The sequence below is a fragment of the Leopardus geoffroyi genome, chromosome B1 (genome assembly GCF_018350155.1).
Source record: "Leopardus geoffroyi isolate Oge1 chromosome B1, O.geoffroyi_Oge1_pat1.0, whole genome shotgun sequence".
NCBI lineage: Eukaryota > Metazoa > Chordata > Mammalia > Carnivora > Felidae > Leopardus > Leopardus geoffroyi.
Window position 1 is genome coordinate 172,919,426 of NC_059327.1, and position 20,223 is coordinate 172,939,648.

Sequence of the window (20,223 nt, forward strand, 5' to 3'; positions counted from 1 at the left end):
GGTAGAGGAGAGAGAGGTGGAGAGGGGTGGACAGGGGCAAGTAAGATATCTCTGTCTAGGAGTCAAAGCTGCTGTAGGTCTAGGAATAAGATTTTAGGTAAAGTTGTTTTTCTTTTGTACTGTCAGAAAGAAATATTTCTAGCCAGAAATAAGGGCTAAGAAAAATGTCAGTGAACAAGAATTAGTTCAATGAAATAATCCCAGAAGTTAAAAAAAATTTTTTTTAATGTTTCTTTATTTTTTAAAAGATGGAGAGACAGAGTGTGAGTGGGGAAGGGGCAGAGAGAGAGGGAGATAAAGAATCTGAAGCAGGCTCCAGGCTCTGAGCTGTCAGCACATCGAACCCATCAGCCATGAGATCATGACCTGAGCCGAAGTCAGACACTTAACTGACTGAGACACCCAAGCATCCCTCCCAAAAGTTTTAACTGAAGAGTCAAAACTGAAAAGATACTGTTAGTTTTCTCTTTTTTCTCATTCACTAGATTCTTTGGTGGCTAACTCTGCTACCAAAGAATTAGGAAGAATAAATTCTGAAGTTCTTTCTTTAGTTAAAACAAATGAAGAGAGGGGTGTGGAGATCACATACATTTTAAAAAGTAGGACATAACTAACATGTCCTGAGGAAATAAGACCTTAGGTGTGGGGAATAAGTTTAGGAATTCCCTGGGCTTGCACCATCGGGTTAATGAGGCATAAAGAATTACAAAACCATAGGGTGCTCTCACCCAAGCTTGGGTAAACAAGGTAAGACTCCCAGAATAAAGTAGGGAGGGGCCTAGGCCCCCAGAATAGAGAGGAAGGGGCAAAGGTCCCAGAATAGAGAGGGAGGCAAAGGCCCCCAATACATGGGTATATGAGGTAAGCAAGATTAGGCATTCAGGTGAACCCCCCACCCCACCGCTCCTCAATTTAGTACTATGGCAGAAAGCTGCTTTTACAGGAGGGAAGGACCAAGTTAGGTAAACAGGTAAATAGAGCTATGGACCTCTGAACTGCAGGTGAAGCTGCCCAGAGCAGAGCTGATTAGCAAAAGAAAAGGTGCCTCATTAACCCTGAGGTTGTTTGACTTATCTGCCTTATCCCCTAGGCGAGCTAAGATCAACAGATAACTGGCACCTCCTGTCTGCCATTAACAACCATCTGCCCATCTGCCCTGTGCCAGGGTTCTTCTATTGACCCAAACCACAAACACCGTATATCTTCTAAACCCCCTTTCCCTCATGCTCATGAGTTAATGTTCACCGATGCATTGTCTCTTTGTGGATGCCCATCACGTTTGTAAGCCTTCTGATCTTAATAAATATGGGGCAAGGACCCTTATTCAGGGCTCTGATCTTTTCCTGGACATTAGCCATCGGTTGCATTTCAATCCCATGTCCCGCTTTCTTGCTAGACAAGAAAGAACTTTAGACTTAAGAGTCTACGACACTTAGGTCATAAATTATAAACATTTTACTAATATTTTCTCATTTTTGTTTTGCCAATCGATCAGTAACACAATTCTACAAATAATTCTTGGTTTCTATATTTTAACTTTGATTCCTTCCCCTTCATGGAAGTGATGATAAAGCATTTTAAATGAGTAAAGGTATGCAACAAACAACTTTTATTTAATAACCATGCAGAGCTTCATTTTACGGAAGAAAGGTCTTTGATATGTATTTAGTCTCTGAGTTACCAAGAGCTATTGGTGATGGCTGTCCAAATCTGTTTACTCTAGTGAGAGCAGACTAGAGCCAAGACTGCACCTTTCTAAATCCATTTCAGTTTTCAGCAGTTTTACCATGATAAGAAAGAAGTAAAAATAAAGATAAGTCAGTAGAAGAGATGGAAGGAATTATTTAGAAAAACACTGAGAGGGCCCATACTATGCTTAAAACACTATATACTTTTGGGGCACTTGGGTGGCTCAGTCAGTTGAGCGTCTCACAGTTCATGAGTTCAAGGCCCACATCAGGCTCACTGCTTTCATTGCAGATCCTCTTCAGATCCTCTGTCTCCTCTCTTTCTCTGCCCCTTCCCACTTGTGCTGTCTCAAAAATAAAACTAATTTAAAACACTATATACTTTTAAAGCTATACAAACTACCAGATTTTTACTATATTGAATATTTATATAAAGTTTCTTCATGTAAAATAATTGGAAATTTACAATATCTGTACATTAAAATGAAAGCCTAACACTGCTAAGTTATTTATATTTAGAACTATGATAAAAAGAGACTATTTAAAAAAATTATTTTTATTTATTTTTGAGAGAGAGAGAGAGAGAGAGAGAAGGCACGAATGGGAGAGGAGCAGAAAGAGAGGGAGACACAGAAACCAAAGCAGGCTCCAGGCTCTGAGCTGTCAGCACAGAGCCTGACATGGGGCTCAAACCCACAAACTGTGAAATCATGACCTGAGCTGAAGTCGGACGCTTAACCGACTGAGCCACCCAGGAGCCCCGAGACTATTTTAAAAGTTTGCATCACTAGGGGCGTCTGGGTGGCTCAGGCGGTTAAGCATCCAATTTTGGCTAAGGTCATGATCTCAAGGTTCATGAGTTTGAGCCCCGCCGTCGGGCTCTGTGCTGACAGCTCAGAGCCTGGAGTCTGCTTCAGATTCTGTGTCTCCCTCTCTCTCTGCCCTCCCCTGTTCCTGCTCTCTCCTTTCGCTCTCTCAAAATAAATAAACATTAAAAAAAAAAGGGGGGGGGTGCCTGGGTGGCTCAGTTGGTTGAGTGTCTGACTTCAGCTCAGGTCATGATCTCATGGTTCGTGGGTTCAAGCCCCCCGTCAGGCTCTGGGCTGACAGCTCAGAGCCTGGAGCCCGCTTTGGATTCTGTGTCTCCCTTTCTCTCTGATCCTCTCCCACTCACGTTCTGTCTCTCTCTGCCTCTCAAAAATAAAGAAACGTAATAAAAGAAGATTTAACAGTTTGCATCACTCAAAGAAAGTATTTCTCTTTTGTGATTTATTTACGAATATTTTTATTCATAAAAATGTATTTTTTTATACATAAAATGTATTTTTATACATAAAAATGATGTAGCTCAATAAATTTGGTTTATTGTGTTTTAAATGGAATTTTAAATATTTCCTTACTTTCCACTTAGTACAGCCACACCTACTGTGCTTCTGGGGGTGGACATAGTGGCAACAAAATTCCACTGGCGAGCCTGAGGGTCCCATCTTTCCACTGTATTCAGATAGCTCCAGCCATCATGTCCTCCTACTGCATACATGGGACCTTCCAATACAGCCACACCTACACGGGGACAGGAAAGAAGCAATGACTTAAGATTTACCACTAAGCCTTAAAGATCACATTTTAACTGAAATATAAATACACAGTTTACTGCCTATGATTTCTTCTATGAGTTTTATGGCTCCAGGTCTTATGCTCAAGTCTTTAGTCCATTTTGAGTTTATTTTCATGTTTCCTGTAGGATAATGGCCCACTTGCATTCTTTTGTATGTGACTATACAGTTTTCCCAGCACCATTTATTGAAGACTGTCCTTTCCCCGTTGTATATTCTTGGCTCCTTTGTTGTAAATTAGTTGAGCACACATGCATGGGTTTATTTCTGGTCCACTGATCTATGTGTCTATCTTTAAGCCAAATACCATTATGTCTTCATTGCTATAACTTTGTAGTATAGTTTGATATCAGGGGGCGTGATGCCTCTGCTTTGTCCTCCCTCAAGTTTGTTTTGGCTATTCTGTATTTTTGTGTGGTTCCATCCAAATTTTAGAATTATTTGTTCTATTTCTTTGAAAAATGTCATTGGAATTTTGAAAGGGATTTTATTGAATTGGTAGACTCCTTTGGGTGGTACAACGAACCTTAAACATACAAATTTAACTAAGGAAACATTTATAATAAAGGTATCTGGTTGCCACACAGCTCTTCTTGGTGGTAGGGGGGTAGGTGAGGGGGAAAAATAGCAATATAGCCCTGGTCTTGTAAGATTTTTTTTTTTAATGTTTATTTCTTTTTGAGAGAGAGAGAGAGAGAAATAGAGTGAGAGAGTGAACAAACATGAGCCGGGCAGGGGTAGAGACAGAGGGACAGACTGAGAATCCCAAGCAGGCTCTGTGGTGTCAGTGTGGAGCCCAACTCTGGGCTCAAACCCACGAACTGTGTGACCTCAGCCAAAATCGAGAGTTGGACACTCAACCAACTGAACCACCCAGGTGCTCCTGGTCTTATAAGTTTTAGAAGCAGTATCTTGAGGTCCAACAGTAGAAACTTATTTAAAACAATATAAGATGCATACATTGCCATATTTAAAAGATTTTTTGGGGTGTCTGGGTGGCTAAGTTGGTTAAGCAACTGACTTTGGCTCAGGACATGATTTTGCAACTCATGGGTTCAAGGCCAGCATCAGACTTCAACACAGAGCTCGCTTTAGATCCTCTATCTCTCTCTGCCCCTCCTCTGTTCTCTTCTTTCTCTCAAAAATAAATAAACATTTTTTAAAAATTAAAAAAAATAGGGACACCTGGGTGGCTCAATCAGTTAAGCATCTAACTCTTGATCTCAGCTTGGGTCATGATCTCACTGTTTGTGAGTTCAAGCCTTACATCTGGCTCTGTGCTGATGGCATGGAGCCTACTTGGGATTCTGTCTCCCCTTCTCTGCCCCTCACCTGCTTGTGCTCTCTCTCAAAATAAATAAATAAACTTAAATAACCTTAAAAAATAAATCCTCATTTAAAAAATTTTTAAAAACATTTATTCATTTTTGAGAGACAGAGACAGAGTGTGAGTGGGCAGAGAGAGAGGGAGACACAGAATCCAAAACAGGCTCCAGGCTCTGAGCTGTTGGCACAGAGCCTGACGTGGGGCTTGAACTCACAGACCATAAGATCATGACCTGAGCTGAAGTCCAACACTTAACCAACTGAGCTACCCAGGCACCCAATAAATCCTCCTTATAAAAAATTTTAAAAAATAAAAGATTTTTCAATAATTCAGATTTAAGATATGTTTGAAAAATCATTTTTATTCCTTTCCCCCTATTAATTCAAATTCATGACATTTTACTATAGTTAGAGGTGATACCACAATCATTGGTGTGATTCATCATCAGGGAACCAAGCCAGATTCATTTGTTCCCTTATTCAACAAATATCTATTTAGTGTTTATTAAGTGCCAAGCACTTAATAAAAGAACAGATAAGGGCCCTGCCATCATGGACCTAATATTTTAATGAGGAAACAGGCAAAATATATCTCAGGTATTGGTAAGTGCTAATAAGAAAAATGGAACTGAGTAACAGGGTAGAGAGGGTCAGGGAAGACCTCTTAGATAAAATTACATCTGAACAAAAACACAAATGAAGTTAGGAAACCAGACAGAGAGACAACTGAGAGAAGAGATGGTAAGGTAAAGGGAGCAGTATGTACAAACTACACATACACACACACACACACACACAGCTCCAAATATATATAAAATATATCCAATTATATGTGTATATGTATGTGTGCAAAGTTAACTAAAGGGCTGGAAGAAACGATAATGGGTCTAATTCAACCCCTTTATCTTTGAAAATAAATTCTAGCAGCAGAACCACTTCTTCCAAATGAAGTCTTTAGGTAATTCTTACATATAAAAGAGATAAAAGGAGTGTTTCCTATGTAAGAATTTCTTTTATAAGGTCAAATTGATTTATTATAGGATAAATTAGTAAGAACAAGGCTGTTTTGAATGAAAGATCTAAAAAAAAAACAAAACTTAAGACATTTGAACTATAGGATTATTCTTCTCTGAACTTGCTTCAATAAAACCTTATATGGTACCTAGAATGAACGATAGTATTCTATGCACAATCTGATCTGCACAAAACACAGCTGGATCATGGGCATTCTCATTCTGTGTACTCTAAGAATCTACCTTAAGTTAAAATTAAATTTCTTTTCTCCATGGTGGGGAAAAGTATGCATTTGAATCACACACTATTGACCCTGGATTTTATGGTCAACTCAAGGTTATAAGTCTCATTCATGCTGCTTTTAAGATACATTCACATTCTGTGCCTATGTAATAAGTTGATTTTATGGACTAAAGATTAATATTTTATGGTTTCCTTAATTAAATTTCATATAGTTAATTTTTAGCTCCCCTCTCAATACCTTGCCCTTAATCCTCTGGTTTTACTGTCTTATTAAACTTGAAACTTAAGATCAACTTTAATTGAAACCTAATCACAAAAAGTAGAAGCACTTATTTCTTTGATTTTTTTGTTGTCCAACTATCACACCAATCTTCATGCCTAGATAATTTACATTACTGATACTGGCTTTTTTTGGCAGCCTCTGCTCTGGTGCTCAGCATTAATAAATTGAATGTAGTACAAAGCTATGCTATCTAAACTGAATGATGCCTTCATTGCTGCTCATCCATCTTTTAATTCATCTTTTATGATGACCTATCAAATTCTTTATTGCAATTAATTTAAACCTTTTCCAAACTGTGATACATTGACAATATAGCCACAAATTTGTCTTACCGCTCGCTGAATGCATGCCTATTTTCAATGTGACACTGTAGCGCCTCCCATAAAGAACAGTGTCCATCAATAAATGAATAGATGAATGGTACACACACACACACACACACACACAGCCATAAAAATGATGAGGTCATCCCATATGAGACATGCATGGACCTAGAGGGTATTATGCTAAGTGAAATAAGTGAGACTCAGAAAGGCAAATCTAAGAAATGAATAAACAAAAAAAGAGCAGCATCAGAATTATAAATACAGGGGTGCCTGGGTGGCTCACTCAGTTAAGTGTCCGACATCTCATGGTTCATGAGTTCAACCCCGCGTTGGGTTCTGTGCTGATGGCTCAGAGCCTGGAGCCCACTTTGAATTCTGTGTTTCCCTCTCTCTGTCTCTCCCCTGCTCACACTGTCTCTCTCTCTCTCAAAAATAAATAAACATTAAAAATTTTTTAAAAAAGAACTATAAATACAGAGAGTGAACTGATAGTTGCCAGAGGGGAGGGAGATGGAGGGCTGGGCAAAACGGGTGGAGAGGGAAATATAGGTTTCCAGTTATTGAATGAGTAAGTCATGGGAATAAAAGGCAGAGCATAAGGAATATAGTCAATGGTACTGAAATAGGGATGTATAACAGGACAGATAGTAGCTATACTTATGGTGAACACAGCAGAATGTATAAACTTGTCAAATCATTAAGCTGTATACCTGAAGCCAATGTGACATGGTGTGTCAACTAGACTCAAATAAATATTAATATAAATACATACATACATATATAAATAAGAAGAGTAGTCTTGATCTCTACTCTTTGGATCTGGGCTTGCCCATGTGACTTGTTTTGGCCAGTGCAACATTAGCAAGTACAATGCTAGCAGAAGCTTGAAAATTCTTTGTGCACTGTGGCTTGCCTTCTCTTGCTGCTTTTGAAACCCTGTGACTGGCACCATGTGAAGAAGCCTGGCTAGCCTGGTGAATGATTACAGGCATGTGGCCCAGTTGTCTCTACCTCAACAATCTACCTACCACTACACATGTAAATGAGGCTATCCTAGATCACCTAGCTGACCTGTGAGCCCACCAGAGATCCATGAAAAAATCTAGCAGAAATCATCTAAGGCAGGCATGCCAGACCAGAAAAATGCCTCAGCTGACCCACAGTTCCAACAGCTAAATATATGGTTGTTGTTTTAAACCTTTGACCTTTCGAGTTAGGCAGCAAAAGCTGGGTGATACAGATTCATTTCAAGCCCCATCTAATTTTATGTCCATCTGCTTCACTCATCTAACAATTCTTTTTATTTCATCAATTCTCTCTCCTATCAGAAAAGATAGATCATCTGATATAAGGCCCTAAGTTATCTTCTATCAGCTCAGAGTGAGCCATCAGTTCCTTCAGAGTAAAGATAGTGTCTTCTTCATCTTTGTACACCTACAGAACAAAGAGCATGATGGCACATAGTACATGCTAATCAATGTCAGTTTAGTGTTTTATTGCATGAAAGAATGAAAAGTCTCTATCATTATATTCTCTGTGCCAGCTCAAGATTTCTCTGGGTTTTTACTCATTTCTGCTTAAAAAACAGGGGATATAGATGAAAAACAATAATGCTAAATATTTTTTTTTTAATTTTTTTTTTCAACGTTTATTTATTTTTGGGACAGAGAGAGACAGAGCATGAATGGGGGAGGGGCAGAGAGAGAGGGAGACATAGAATCGGAAACAGGCTCCAGGCTCCGAGCCATCAGCCTAGAGCCTGACGCGGGGCTCGAACTCACGGACCGCGAGATCGTGACCTGGCTGAAGTCGGACACTCAACCGACTGCGCCACCCAGGCGCCCCCATGCTAAATATTTTTAAATAAACATTTCAATCAGGTTAGATTAACACTGATTGACAGAACACACATTTTAAAACGTGTTACACTAGAATCCTTAAATATCCATGTTTTTACTTGTGCTAGTTGCTGTTATATTCATGTATATTCTACTTCCCAGTTAAAGAGCATGTGAAGGAATACTTGGTGACTGATTGCTGCTGACTCAGCAGATGCCATATTGGTTTTCTTCTGCCTGGTACAGAATGTAAAAATGCTGTGGAAGCTTAATGATGATATCATGAATGAACGTGCATGGTTATACTCACCAAGGCCATGCCTGTGGGTGGACATAGGAGGCATCACACTCCAGGTTTTTGTTTTGGGGTTGTAGCATTCTACAGTGTTCAAAGTCTTCAGTCCATCTCTTCCTCCAACCACATACAGTTTGTCATCTAACACTGCAACACCAAACTGCAGCCTCCTCCCATTCATATTTGCTACAGGAGTCCACATATTTGTACGAAGATCATACTTTTCAATGCTTGTTGCTCCTTCACAGTAATATATAGATGTTACATAAAAGAATTTCACATTTGAGTATTTTATGATTTTATACACATAAAAGTATAATTTATTAGCATTGACAATAATACTTTTATTATATTTCATTGAGCTCCTGCATGGTCAGGCCCCTGCTTATGTCTCTGACCTCATCTCCTACTATTATTCTCCAGGGCATACACAAGGCTCTACATTAAAGGGTCAAGTGAGAAAGGATTACTTGTAACAGCTAGAAGTGGCAGGAAAAGCAGGGAAGTTTAGTGTCATGGAACCCAAAATAAAAAAAATTGTAGCAGGTAGTTTTGAAGGAAGATGGTGGCAGAATAGGACAACCCTAGATTTGCCTCATCTCATGAATACAACTAGATAACTATCAGATACTCAATACATGAGAAATCGGTACAAAGACTGGCAGAACAAACTCCACATCTAAGGGTAGGAAAAAGGCCACATCAAAGATGGTAGGAAGTATGGAGACATGACTTGGGAGAGAAATGGATCATGGTCAATGCAGTGAGGAGGGAGTCATGGTATTAGAGAAGGGTGGGAGACAAACCAGCACACAGGGAACTGCATAGGGAAAATGAATCCCCTTAGCAACTGGGCTTGGAAAATGAGAGGGCATGAATTTCACGAGTTCTTGCAGCCAGTGGGGCTTAGAACCTGGGGTTTTAAAAGTCAGCATGCTTGGCTCTTGGAGACGTTGAAGAACATTGGGGCTGCTCTTAGAGAAAAGCATATCTGCAAGCTGACATACAGCACAGAAACAGCGATCTGAAGAGCACCTGGAGACACAGTGGAGAGGTTAGTTGCTTATATCGGAGTGTGTCCCGGGGAGGCAGCATTCATGGAGAGACCTCTCTAGTAACAAAGAAACTGGCAGGTGCCATTTCTCTCTCCCCATCCCTCATCATAAGCACAGGGCCACCTGCAGGAACCAGCACAGTGCCAACACTCACCACCTACCTTGCTTACATCCAGCCCAGCACCCCCCAAACTCCAGTGGAACTGCCCTTCCCAGTCACACTTGCCTTCGTCCCAGCACAGGGGACCCCTTTCTCCAGAAGACCAGCCCAAACTCCTGCCAACTCTGCATCTGCTGACTGAGGAGTTTTGTGAGGCCTCAATTCCAGTGGTGGTGGTGACAGGTCTCTTTTCACAAGCAAACCAGAGGACATCTAGTTAAAATGCACTACATTCAGGCCAGGGACCAAACACTGCCCATAACAAGCAAAGAGAGTCTCTGCAGACAATTGGTATGAAGGATAAAGTGGCCAGGACACAGCAACAAAAGCACACGCAGCACACACTGGACACACTCTTGGAACTACCAGGCCCTGGGGAACAGGAGATACTACACTGCAGGGTACTATAAGGTCTCTTCTTTATAAAGCCATTACTCTCAAGAACAGGAGACATAGCTGACTTTCCAGAGAAATAGGCACAGAGACTTCGACAAATGAGAAAACAGAGCACAAAGTTTGGTTATAAAAGGGAGGAGAGAGATAGGAATTACTAGATCAGTTGAGAGAGGTTTTATTTTGTTTTTAAAGCTGGATAAACTTGAGTTTGCTTAAATGCTCATGGGAAGGATCTACTTGTGAGGAAAGAAGCTGTAAATACAGGCGAGAAGGGATCCTACTTAACAGTGAGGTTCCTGAGGAATCAAGAAAGGGCAGTGTCAGAGCACAGATGTGGGGCTGGCTTTCCTATGAGGAGGGAAGGGATATACATTCTCCTGCGACCTGGAAGGACAAGAGCCTAAGTGAACATCATGGATTTTGGAAACTATCAGTGTGAGAAGTCTGGGGATAACTGCCTGGTCCTGTCTCTGTCTCTGTCTCTGTCTCTCTCTCTCTATTTTTTTTTAAGAACTGGAAGATTCCAGGAACTTTTGTTTGCTTTATGAAATGAGAAAAAAATTTAAAAGCGCCACCCTCTAAAAAAATCCAACTTCCAGTTATGAAGAGTTCAATTAGAATCTATTTTAATTCTAAGTGTTGAATATCATATGCAATCAGAGCTCTTTATAGAATTAAAATCATAACAAATATTTATTCTGAAGTATTTGTTATAATTACTTCATCAGAGCACTAGTACTACTGGAAACTCCTAAAATTTAGAAAGAGTTTTGTTATATATATTATACATATAATATTATATATATAATCTATTTAGAATACTGTATATATATGTATTTCTTCTCATACATTATAGTTTTTATTTTATTAATTTAACCTATGAAATTCTTAAGTTATTTGGGATAGATTACAAGTCTTTTTCCATCTCTGTATTCTTTTTTTTTTTTTTTTAAAGATTTTATTTTTACACCCAACATAGAGCTCAAACTTACAACCCTGAGATCAAGAGCCACAGGCTACTGACCAAGCCAGCCAGGTGACCCATCATCTCTGTATTCTTCACAGCAACAGAGTTTCTTGTATGCAGTAGCTGTTCAAAAATATTTTTTGAGCTTGAATAATCTTTCTTTATAATTTTTAGCTATAATGAGATTTTATTCATACACTCAGATTATTTTATGTAATAGTATACTTTATTCATCACTCTGAATTTGATCTTAAAAAATGTCTTCATCGGGGCGCCTGGGTGGCTCAGTCGGTTAAGCGTCTGACTTCAGCTCAGGTCACGATCTCGCGGTCCGTGAGTTCGAGCCCCGCGTCGGGCTCTGGGCCGATGGCTCAGAGCCTGGAGCCTGCTTCCAATTCTGTGTCTCCCTCTCTCTCTGCCTCTCCCCCGTTCATGCTCTGTCTCTTTCTGTCTCAAAAATAAATAAATGTTAAAAAAAAATTAAAAAAAAATGTCTTCATTCCATTAAAAAGGCAATGCTAGTCATCTTTCCTCACTTATGAAGTTAAGGAATATTTCTTTCATTTTAAGTTCTTTCTTTTACTTCTAGCTCACTAGGCAGTATCATAGACCTATGAACTGCTAAGTAAAATTTCCTTTGCTAACACCAAACATAATTCTTAAAATAAAAACAAAAACAAATATCGCCAAATAACAAATTCCTAATAATTACAAAATTCTGTGTAGAAGCCTAAAACTTCCTTGACTTATACTTAAAGATTAGCCTTTAAAAAAGTAAGCAGAAATATATGCTAACATTTTCTTAGTGGTTATTTAGAAACATTACCAGTTTATGTGTTAGGCTCTACACTAAGTTATATGTAGGGACCAAGAACCCAGTGATCAGATTGCCTTCCAATTAATGCAAATTGCTCTCCATTATAAAGACACTGGGTACAAAATAAGTTGAGGCCAGGGAAGATAGCTTGAATAGGATAGAAGGTAAGAGCAACTGATGTCTAGCAAAGACTCAGAAATAAAGTTGGTCAAGTAGTAAGGGCCAGATTACAGAAAGTCTTCAAACCTAAAAAGAGGAATTTATGTCTTATGTGGTAAGAAGACTATTATAATTTTTAGCAGAGTAATGGCATATAAACAGAAGAAATTATGAAACAGAGGGTATAGTCTCCCACGTCAATGCCTGATCTGAATCCTGATTCCATCCCTAATTAGCTGTGTATTCTGGGGAAAGGTAGTTAACTTTTCTAAGTCCAGGTATCCTAGAGCAATAGCAACATTCAACTCTTACAGCTGTTATGAACATGAAATTAAAAATGATAGGTGAAGCACTTAACATAATGCCTAGCACATACTAACAACACAATGAGCACAATGAATGCTATTCCTATGTTAAATGAATGTGATCAAAAGATGTAGGCTGATAGGGGGCTACCTGGTACTAGAAAGTAGCAATGGAAATTTAGAAGAACAGACCCCTTTCAAAGACTATTTGGTGACTGTCAGAAGGTACGATTTAGAGGGAAGGGAGGGAGGGATGGGAAAGAAAGAAAGAGAGAGATATATTATTCATTTTGGGTACTTAGTATCTGAGTTCCTTCTCATGCAAGGGGAATTTTCCACCGTAGGAAAGAGCTTTGATGAGAGGCAGAAACTCATCTACCATAAAGCTGAAAAGACAGATATTGATCCTCATTGTCCTTGGAGGCTTAGGGCCCAGGAAGCTGGTAAAAATGGATGCTTAAACCTAGGATTTAAAATCTAAGGCAGGCATTATAAAGAAGGTGCAGTGGATATAGTTCCTGCCCATTTCTCAACAACCTTCTTTATCTGCTTAAATGAGCCAGAGTTGGTATCCATTGAAAGACACTGAATTACAGTTCTGAGTCCTCGAGTCTGGGAGACATGGGTCAGAACACACAAAATTTGAGATGAAAGTTGGACAACAAACAGATATTTTATACAAGTTGGAAATATGAGCATAAAAGCAACACAATGGTATAAGCAATACAGAAATAACCGTTAAAGCCTTGAAAAAGAGAGGGAAAGATGGAGAGGAAGAAGTGCCAGTAACGACTACAAAGCTGAGCACCAGTTCCAAGCATGTAGTAAACACTTAATAAGTATTTGCAGATTGATTACCTGGACTGTAGAGTGCTCCAAAAATGCCAAATATTTATACTATAACTCTCATCAGTTATCTAACTTTATGTATTTCTGTAGCATTCAGTGATGAAGCCTATATTTAGAACTTCAGCATCTATAAATACATAGTACTCTATTATGTTCTGTGGGATAATATCTACAGCTATATCTTTGTTACCATGAGGCTAAAAGTTAAATCACAATAAAAGACTTTTGATTAGAGCTCATAGTTTTATATTCTTTAAAGATATCAGGTAGAAAAGAAATCTTTGAATGTGAATAATGCATCAAGGGCTTAAGTCATACAAATAATTCAAGAGATGGCAAAGGACAACCTTCATTCATCTGGCAAATATTTATTGATGCTATCTATGGGCAAGGCACTGATCTAGGCTCTGTGGGATATATTCTTGAAAAAAACAAAAAGCAAAAAACAAAAAAACCAAGTTTCTTGCTTTCCAGAGCTTACTTGTGGGTAAGAGGTAGACGATAAATCAATGGATGAGGTGCTATGAAGAAACATAAGTAGAGGAACAAGACAGAAAGAGGTAGGCCAAAGATTAGAGAGTGATGAACAGGTGATGACTGGCCATGGAAGTCTTCTTTGGTAAACTGATGTCTGGGAATTTAAGTGAATAAATTCTGTGAGGCATTCCAACATCAGAGCACATAGCATTCCAGTGAGAGGGAACAGCTAATATCCCCAGTGTGGGATAATGTTTGGCTTGTTATGTGAACAGGGAGGCCAGCGGGGCTAGAACACAAAAGAGTGGAGAAGTGGAATGAATGAGCTGAGCTCAGAAAGGTAGTCTGAAGTCAGACAGGTGTTGTCAGGGAATTTCAGGCGGCTATTAGTACTAGGAAATCAGAGGGAGATCAATGTACACTGAGAGATAATACACAGAAAGCTTCTAGCACAATACCTGACATTGGGTAGGCACTATATGTGGTATTTGTTACTATTATTGTTAGTATTAGTAAAAACTGTTACAAGAACAACACAAAGAATTCCCAGATACCTTTGGTACAGATTTCCCAAATATTGAGGTTTTATATTTGCTCTCACTATATACGGGTATGTAGAATTTTTTTTTTCCTGAACTGTTTAAGTTGTAGAAATGATACCTTGTACCCTAAATACTTCAGTGTGTCTTCCTCAAGACAAGAAACCCTATCACAAAACCACAATACAATGATCAAAATCTGGAAATTAACATTTATACAATGCTGTCATCTAATCTACAGACTTAATTTGGATCTTATCATTTGTTCCAATTATGTCCTTGATAGCAAAAGAAATTCAAGATGATGCATTATAATAGTTGTCATATCTCTTCAGTCTCCTGAAATGTGGAATAATTCCTGAATCTTTTCTGTATTTCATGATATTAGCATTTTGGAAAACTACAGACAGACTAGTTATTTTGTAGAATGTCTCTCAACTTGGATTTGTTTGTTTCTTTCCTCATGATTACGTTTGGATTATACACTTTTGGCAAGCGTAACTACAGATGTACAGCTGAGTTCTTCTTACTGTCTCCCACAAGAGGAACATACTACTGATTAGTCTCGTTACTGGCAATAAGACATCGATCCTTTGGTTAAGGTGCTGTCTGCCACATTTCTCCACTGTAAAGATACTATTTCACCCTTTGTAACTACTAAGCAAGTGGTTGGAAGATACTTGGAGGCTAATTATCCTGTTCTCAAACCTTCACCTACTGATTGCAGAATCTATGAATGATTCTTGACTGAATTAGTTATCATTAAGGTGGTTGCCAAATGGTACTTTTTCTAGTCCCATCTTTCCTTCTATATTTATTAGTTGGCATTCAAAGAAAACCTTTCCCTTCTCCAATCTTTATTTGTGTAAGAGTGGGCTCATGCATCCTTACTGATTTACTAAATGATAATCTTTTATCATCATTATCTATTTTGATGCTGAAATTATCCTAGATTTGGACAGTAGTAGCCTCTACGGATGGCCTCTTCTGTCCCTTGACTGTCTCCATTATTCTTTGACCACTTCTTTACTTTCTGGCACTACAAGATGTGCTGGGTTTATCTTGTCTTTTTCCAGTCCTGGAAACAGCCATTTCTCTAAAAAAGCTCATTGGCCATATGTATTACTAATTAAAGTTCTTTTTTCCCCTCTTCCCCCAAATAAAAAATGATTTAATACCTTTTGTTGAATCCATTCCTCCAACTGCAAATAGTGTTCCAACCGTTGACTTTCTAGGTTTTGTCCGAGGGCTTTGTAACATGGGTCGTCTCTCTGGTAATAAGTGGTACTTCATCGCTTCCATAATAAGTTTCTGACATTCTATATCATCCCGGAAAAGTGCATTATTTTCCATATCTGCCAGGAACTAGAAAAGAATAGGGAGTATGTACACCGAGTGACCAAGAAAATAGCAATTAACAGAATAACCTATATAGTTCACAAATGGGAATTATCTCATTGAGAAAAAAAATCCATGTGTGGACATCTGTTTTTAACTAAAATCTGCAATATTTACAAGATTTACATTTTAAATTTCATTGAAAAACATAAACTGACTGGATAACTGGTATGCTCTAAAACCTGAGTGGTGCTTATCTCTGGGTAGTGGGGAAACTGCTGCTTCTTAAATAAACTTTTTTACTGCTTTTCTATATTGTTTAGATTTTCTAAAATAAATCATTTTACTTTTTCTTTTTATTTAATTTATTTTTTTATTTACATCCAAGTTAGTTAGCATATAGTGCAACAATGATTTCAGGAGTAGATTCTTTAATGCCCCTTACCCATTTAGCCCATCCCCTCTCCCACACCCCTCCAGAAACCCTCTGTTTGTTCTCCATTTAAGAGTCTCTTATGTTTTGTCCACCTCCCTGTTTTTATATTATTTTTGCTTCCCTTATGTTCATCTGTTTTGTCTCTTAAAGTCCTCATATGAGTGAAGTCATATGATTTTTGTCTTTCTTGGACTAATTTTGCTTAGCATAATACCCTCTAGTTCCATCCACGTAGTTGCAAATGGCAAGATTTCATTCTTTTTGATTGCCGAGTAATACTCCATTGCATATATATACAACGTCTTCTTTATCCGTTCATCCATCAATGGACATTTGGGCTCTTTCCATACTTTGGCTATTGTTGATAATGCTGCTATAAACATTGGGGTGCTTGTGCCCCTTCAAAAGAGCATACCTCTATCCCTTGGATAAATGCCAAGTAGGGCAATTGCTGGGTTGTGGGTAGTTCTATTTTTAATTTTTTGAGGAACCTCCATACTGTTTTACAGAGTGGCTGCATCAGCTTGCATTGCCACCAGCAATGCAAAAGAGATCCTCTTTCTCGGCATCCTCGTCAACATCTGTTGTTGCCTGAGTTGTTAATGTTAGTCATGCTGATAGGTGTGAGGTGGTACCTCATTGTGGTTTTGATTTGTATTTTTCTGATGATGAATGATGTGGAGCATTTTTTCACGTGTCTGTCAGCCATTTGGATGTCTTCTTTGGAGAAGTGTCTATTCATGTCTTTTGCCCATTTCTTCACTGCATTATTTGTTTTTTGGGTGTTGAGTTTGATCAGCTCTTTATAGATTTTGGATACTAACCCTTTATCTGATTGTTATTTGCAACTATCTTCTCCCATTCTATTGGCTTCCTTTTAGTTTTGCTGATTGTTTCCTATGCTGTGCAGAAGCTTTTTATTTTGATGAGTTCATTTTTGCTTTTGTTTCCCTTGCCTCCGGAGACATGTTGAGTAAGAAGTTGCTGTGGCCAAGGTCAAAGAGGTTTTTGCCTGCTTTCTCCTCGAGGATTTTGATGGCTTCCTGTCTTACATTGAGGTCTTTCTTCCATTTTGAGTTTATTTTTGTGTATGGTGTAAGAAAGTGATCCAGGTTCATTTTTCTACATGTCGCTGTCTGGTTTTCCCAGCACCACTTGCTGAAGAGACTGTCTTTATTCTATTGGATATTCTTTCCTGCTTTGTCAAAGATTAGTTGGCCATACATTTGTGGGTCCATTTCTGGGTTCTTTCTCTATTCTGTTCCATTGATCTGAGTGTCTGTTTTTGTGCCATTACTTCTTCAATTAGAAATAATTTTAACTGAAGAAGAATAATTATAAATAGAAGTTGACTAATGACTGCGTTTACCTGAACTCCCTATACAGTGCTCAAAGAACAACAGCAAAAACAACTTACCAATTTCTTAGGTGGAAGAGAACTCTAAATGGTGATTATCCTAAAGAAATTTAAATCCCTTGTGCTTCACTAAATCCCATTTTTTTAACTTATGTAATTTTATGCAAAGGTATAGATATGGTTTCATCCTGCCTTTTAAAAAATGCATTTCTTTTCTTTTTGTGCTTGTTTCTACATCCACCTCCCTACCCCTATATTACTGTATTTCTTTCACTTGGGCTATTGATCCATGTGAAATTAATTTTTATATAGAGTATGAGTTGAGGAGTATTTTAATCTCCTTCCAGGTGGATGGCCAATTCAGTACTAGCACCATTTATTAAACAATCCCCTCCATTTCCAAGTAAATGGAAACTTGGTTATACATTACGTTCTCAAAAATACATCTCAGGATATAAGAGACCTGTTTTCTGAATCTTTAGTCTTTTCCATTGATCTATTATTACTATTCTGATACCATAATTTTTTAGTGTCTTTATGACATATTCTGATTTTTTTATTTAAATATACCACTACTGGGGCACCTGGGTGGCTCAGTCGGTTAAGTATCCGACTTTGGCTAAGGTCATGATCTTGCGGTTGGTGAGTTCGAGCCCCGCGTCAGGCTCTGTGCTGACAGCTCAGAGCCTGGGACCTGTTTCGGATTCTGTGTCTCCCTCTCTTTCTGACCCTCCCCCGTTCATGCTCTGTCTCTCCCTGTCTCAAAAATAAATAAATGTTAAAACAACAACAACAATATATTAAAAAATAAATAAATAAATATACCACTACTGTTCATTTTAATAGTTTTCTTGACTGTTTTTGAGTCTTTACTTTTCATATAAGCTTAAGATATATTTATCTAATTCCCCTTCACCGTCTCGATCCTGTTGGAATTCTATTATGAACTTCATTAAATTATTTATTAATTTTGGAAGAATTTACATTTTTATGACATCAAGTCTTTCCATTTAGGAAGCCTTACCATTTGTTGTATACCTTTCTTCATATAGGTCTTATGCCTTTCTTTTATTAAATACACATATTTAATATACACATTACATAATTGATTTTTATTGCTACTGGGAAGGGATTTTTAAATTTTCATTTTGCATATATTTTGCTAGAGGAGAGACAAATCTTTGGTTATTGTATATTTGTTTATAATCTACTATTTTACAACATTCCCGTATATCACTCTAGTTATTAGGCATAATATCATTATCATAATCATCACCAAACAGGGATAGTGGACATTTCTAATATGTATGCCAATTACTTCATTTTTATTTTATTATTACAATTGCTAAAACGTTCAAAGCAATGTTAAATAATCAGGATGAAACAGAGTACCCCTGTTTCTGGTTTGAACTGATACAGTTGTAGTGTATGACTATTAAGGATGAAAGTCAATACAGCATCTAGTAATTTTATTATATTTAGGCTGTTTTCATCACTTCCTATTTTACGTCATCATTTTAAAACTAAGAATGGTTCCTACATTCTTTCTGAATGCCCTTTATACATCCATTGACATGATCATATGGCTTTTTCACCTTTAAGTTACTGACATAATAATTATTTTGACAGATTTCCTGAAACTCAATCATTCTTATATTTCTGGAACAAGACTTTCCCGGTCATAGTGTATCATCCTTTTGACACACTGCAGGAATGCATTTGATAATATAAGGTATATTTTACTAAATATATTTTAGGTAACCTGCCAACTTGTGCAGCCATTACCACAAACCATTTTGGAGCATTTTGATCACCCTACTTAGACCCTGCATACCTGTTTGCTGTTTAATCTCTGTTCTCATCTCCTATTTCATGTGCCAATCTGTCTCTATAGATTTGAAGGTTTTTTTTTTTATGTTTCATATAAAGTCATATACTGTGTGGTATCTTGTGTCTTCCTTTTTTACTTTTAGTGTGTTTTTGAGGTTCAGCCATGTGTAGCATATATTAGTACTTAATTTCTTTTATACAAAAATTTTTTTATTGCAGTCGACACACAATGTTACATTAATTTCAGGTGTACAACATAGTGATTCAATAACTCTATACGTTATGCTATGTTCACCACAAATGCATGCTCACCATCTATCACTGTACAACACTATTACAATATCATTGACTATATTTCCTATGCTGTATCTTTTACAACTATGACTTATCTATTCCATATCAGGAAGCCTGTATCTCCCACTTCCCTTCACCCATTTTACCCATTTCCCCACCCTCGCTGCTCTGGCAACCATCACTTTGTTCTCTGTATTTATGGATCTGTTTCTTTCTTTCTATTTTTTTTTTTAATTTTTAAAATATGTATTTATTTTTGAGAGAGACAGGGACAGGGCAGAAAGAGAGGGGGACAGAGGATCTGAAGTGGGCTCTGTGCTGACAGCACTGAGCCCAATTTGGGGCTTGAACCCATGAACTGTGAGATCATGACTTGAGGTGACGTCGGATGCCTGATGGACTGAGCCACCCACACCCACCCAGGGTCTGGATTTTTGTTTGTTTGTTTTGTTTTTAGATTCCACATACAAGTTAAATCATTTGGTATTTGTCTTTCTCTGACTTCTTTCACTTAGCATAATACCTTCTAGGCCTATCCATGTTGTCACAAATGGCAAGATCTCATCCTTTTTTTATGGCTGAGTAGTATTGCAGTACATGTGCCTCTGTGTGTGT

At 38.0% G+C, this 20,223-nt stretch overlaps 1 protein-coding gene across 10 annotated transcripts in view; it reads right to left on the bottom strand.

Annotated features, from left to right (window-relative positions):
* The window catches only part of KLHL5 (kelch like family member 5), a 98,817-nt gene that overhangs the window by 15,541 nt on the left and 63,053 nt on the right, over positions 1–20,223 (bottom strand). For all 10 annotated transcript variants that reach the window (XM_045475011.1, XM_045475013.1, XM_045475007.1 and 7 more), the window contains 3 exons: positions 15,532–15,718; positions 8,645–8,869; positions 3,089–3,251 (listed from right to left, as the gene is read on the bottom strand). In XM_045475011.1, the coding sequence (XP_045330967.1) occupies positions 3,089–3,251; positions 8,645–8,869; positions 15,532–15,718 (575 nt within the window). The remainder of the gene's footprint in view (positions 1–3,088; positions 3,252–8,644; positions 8,870–15,531; positions 15,719–20,223) is intronic.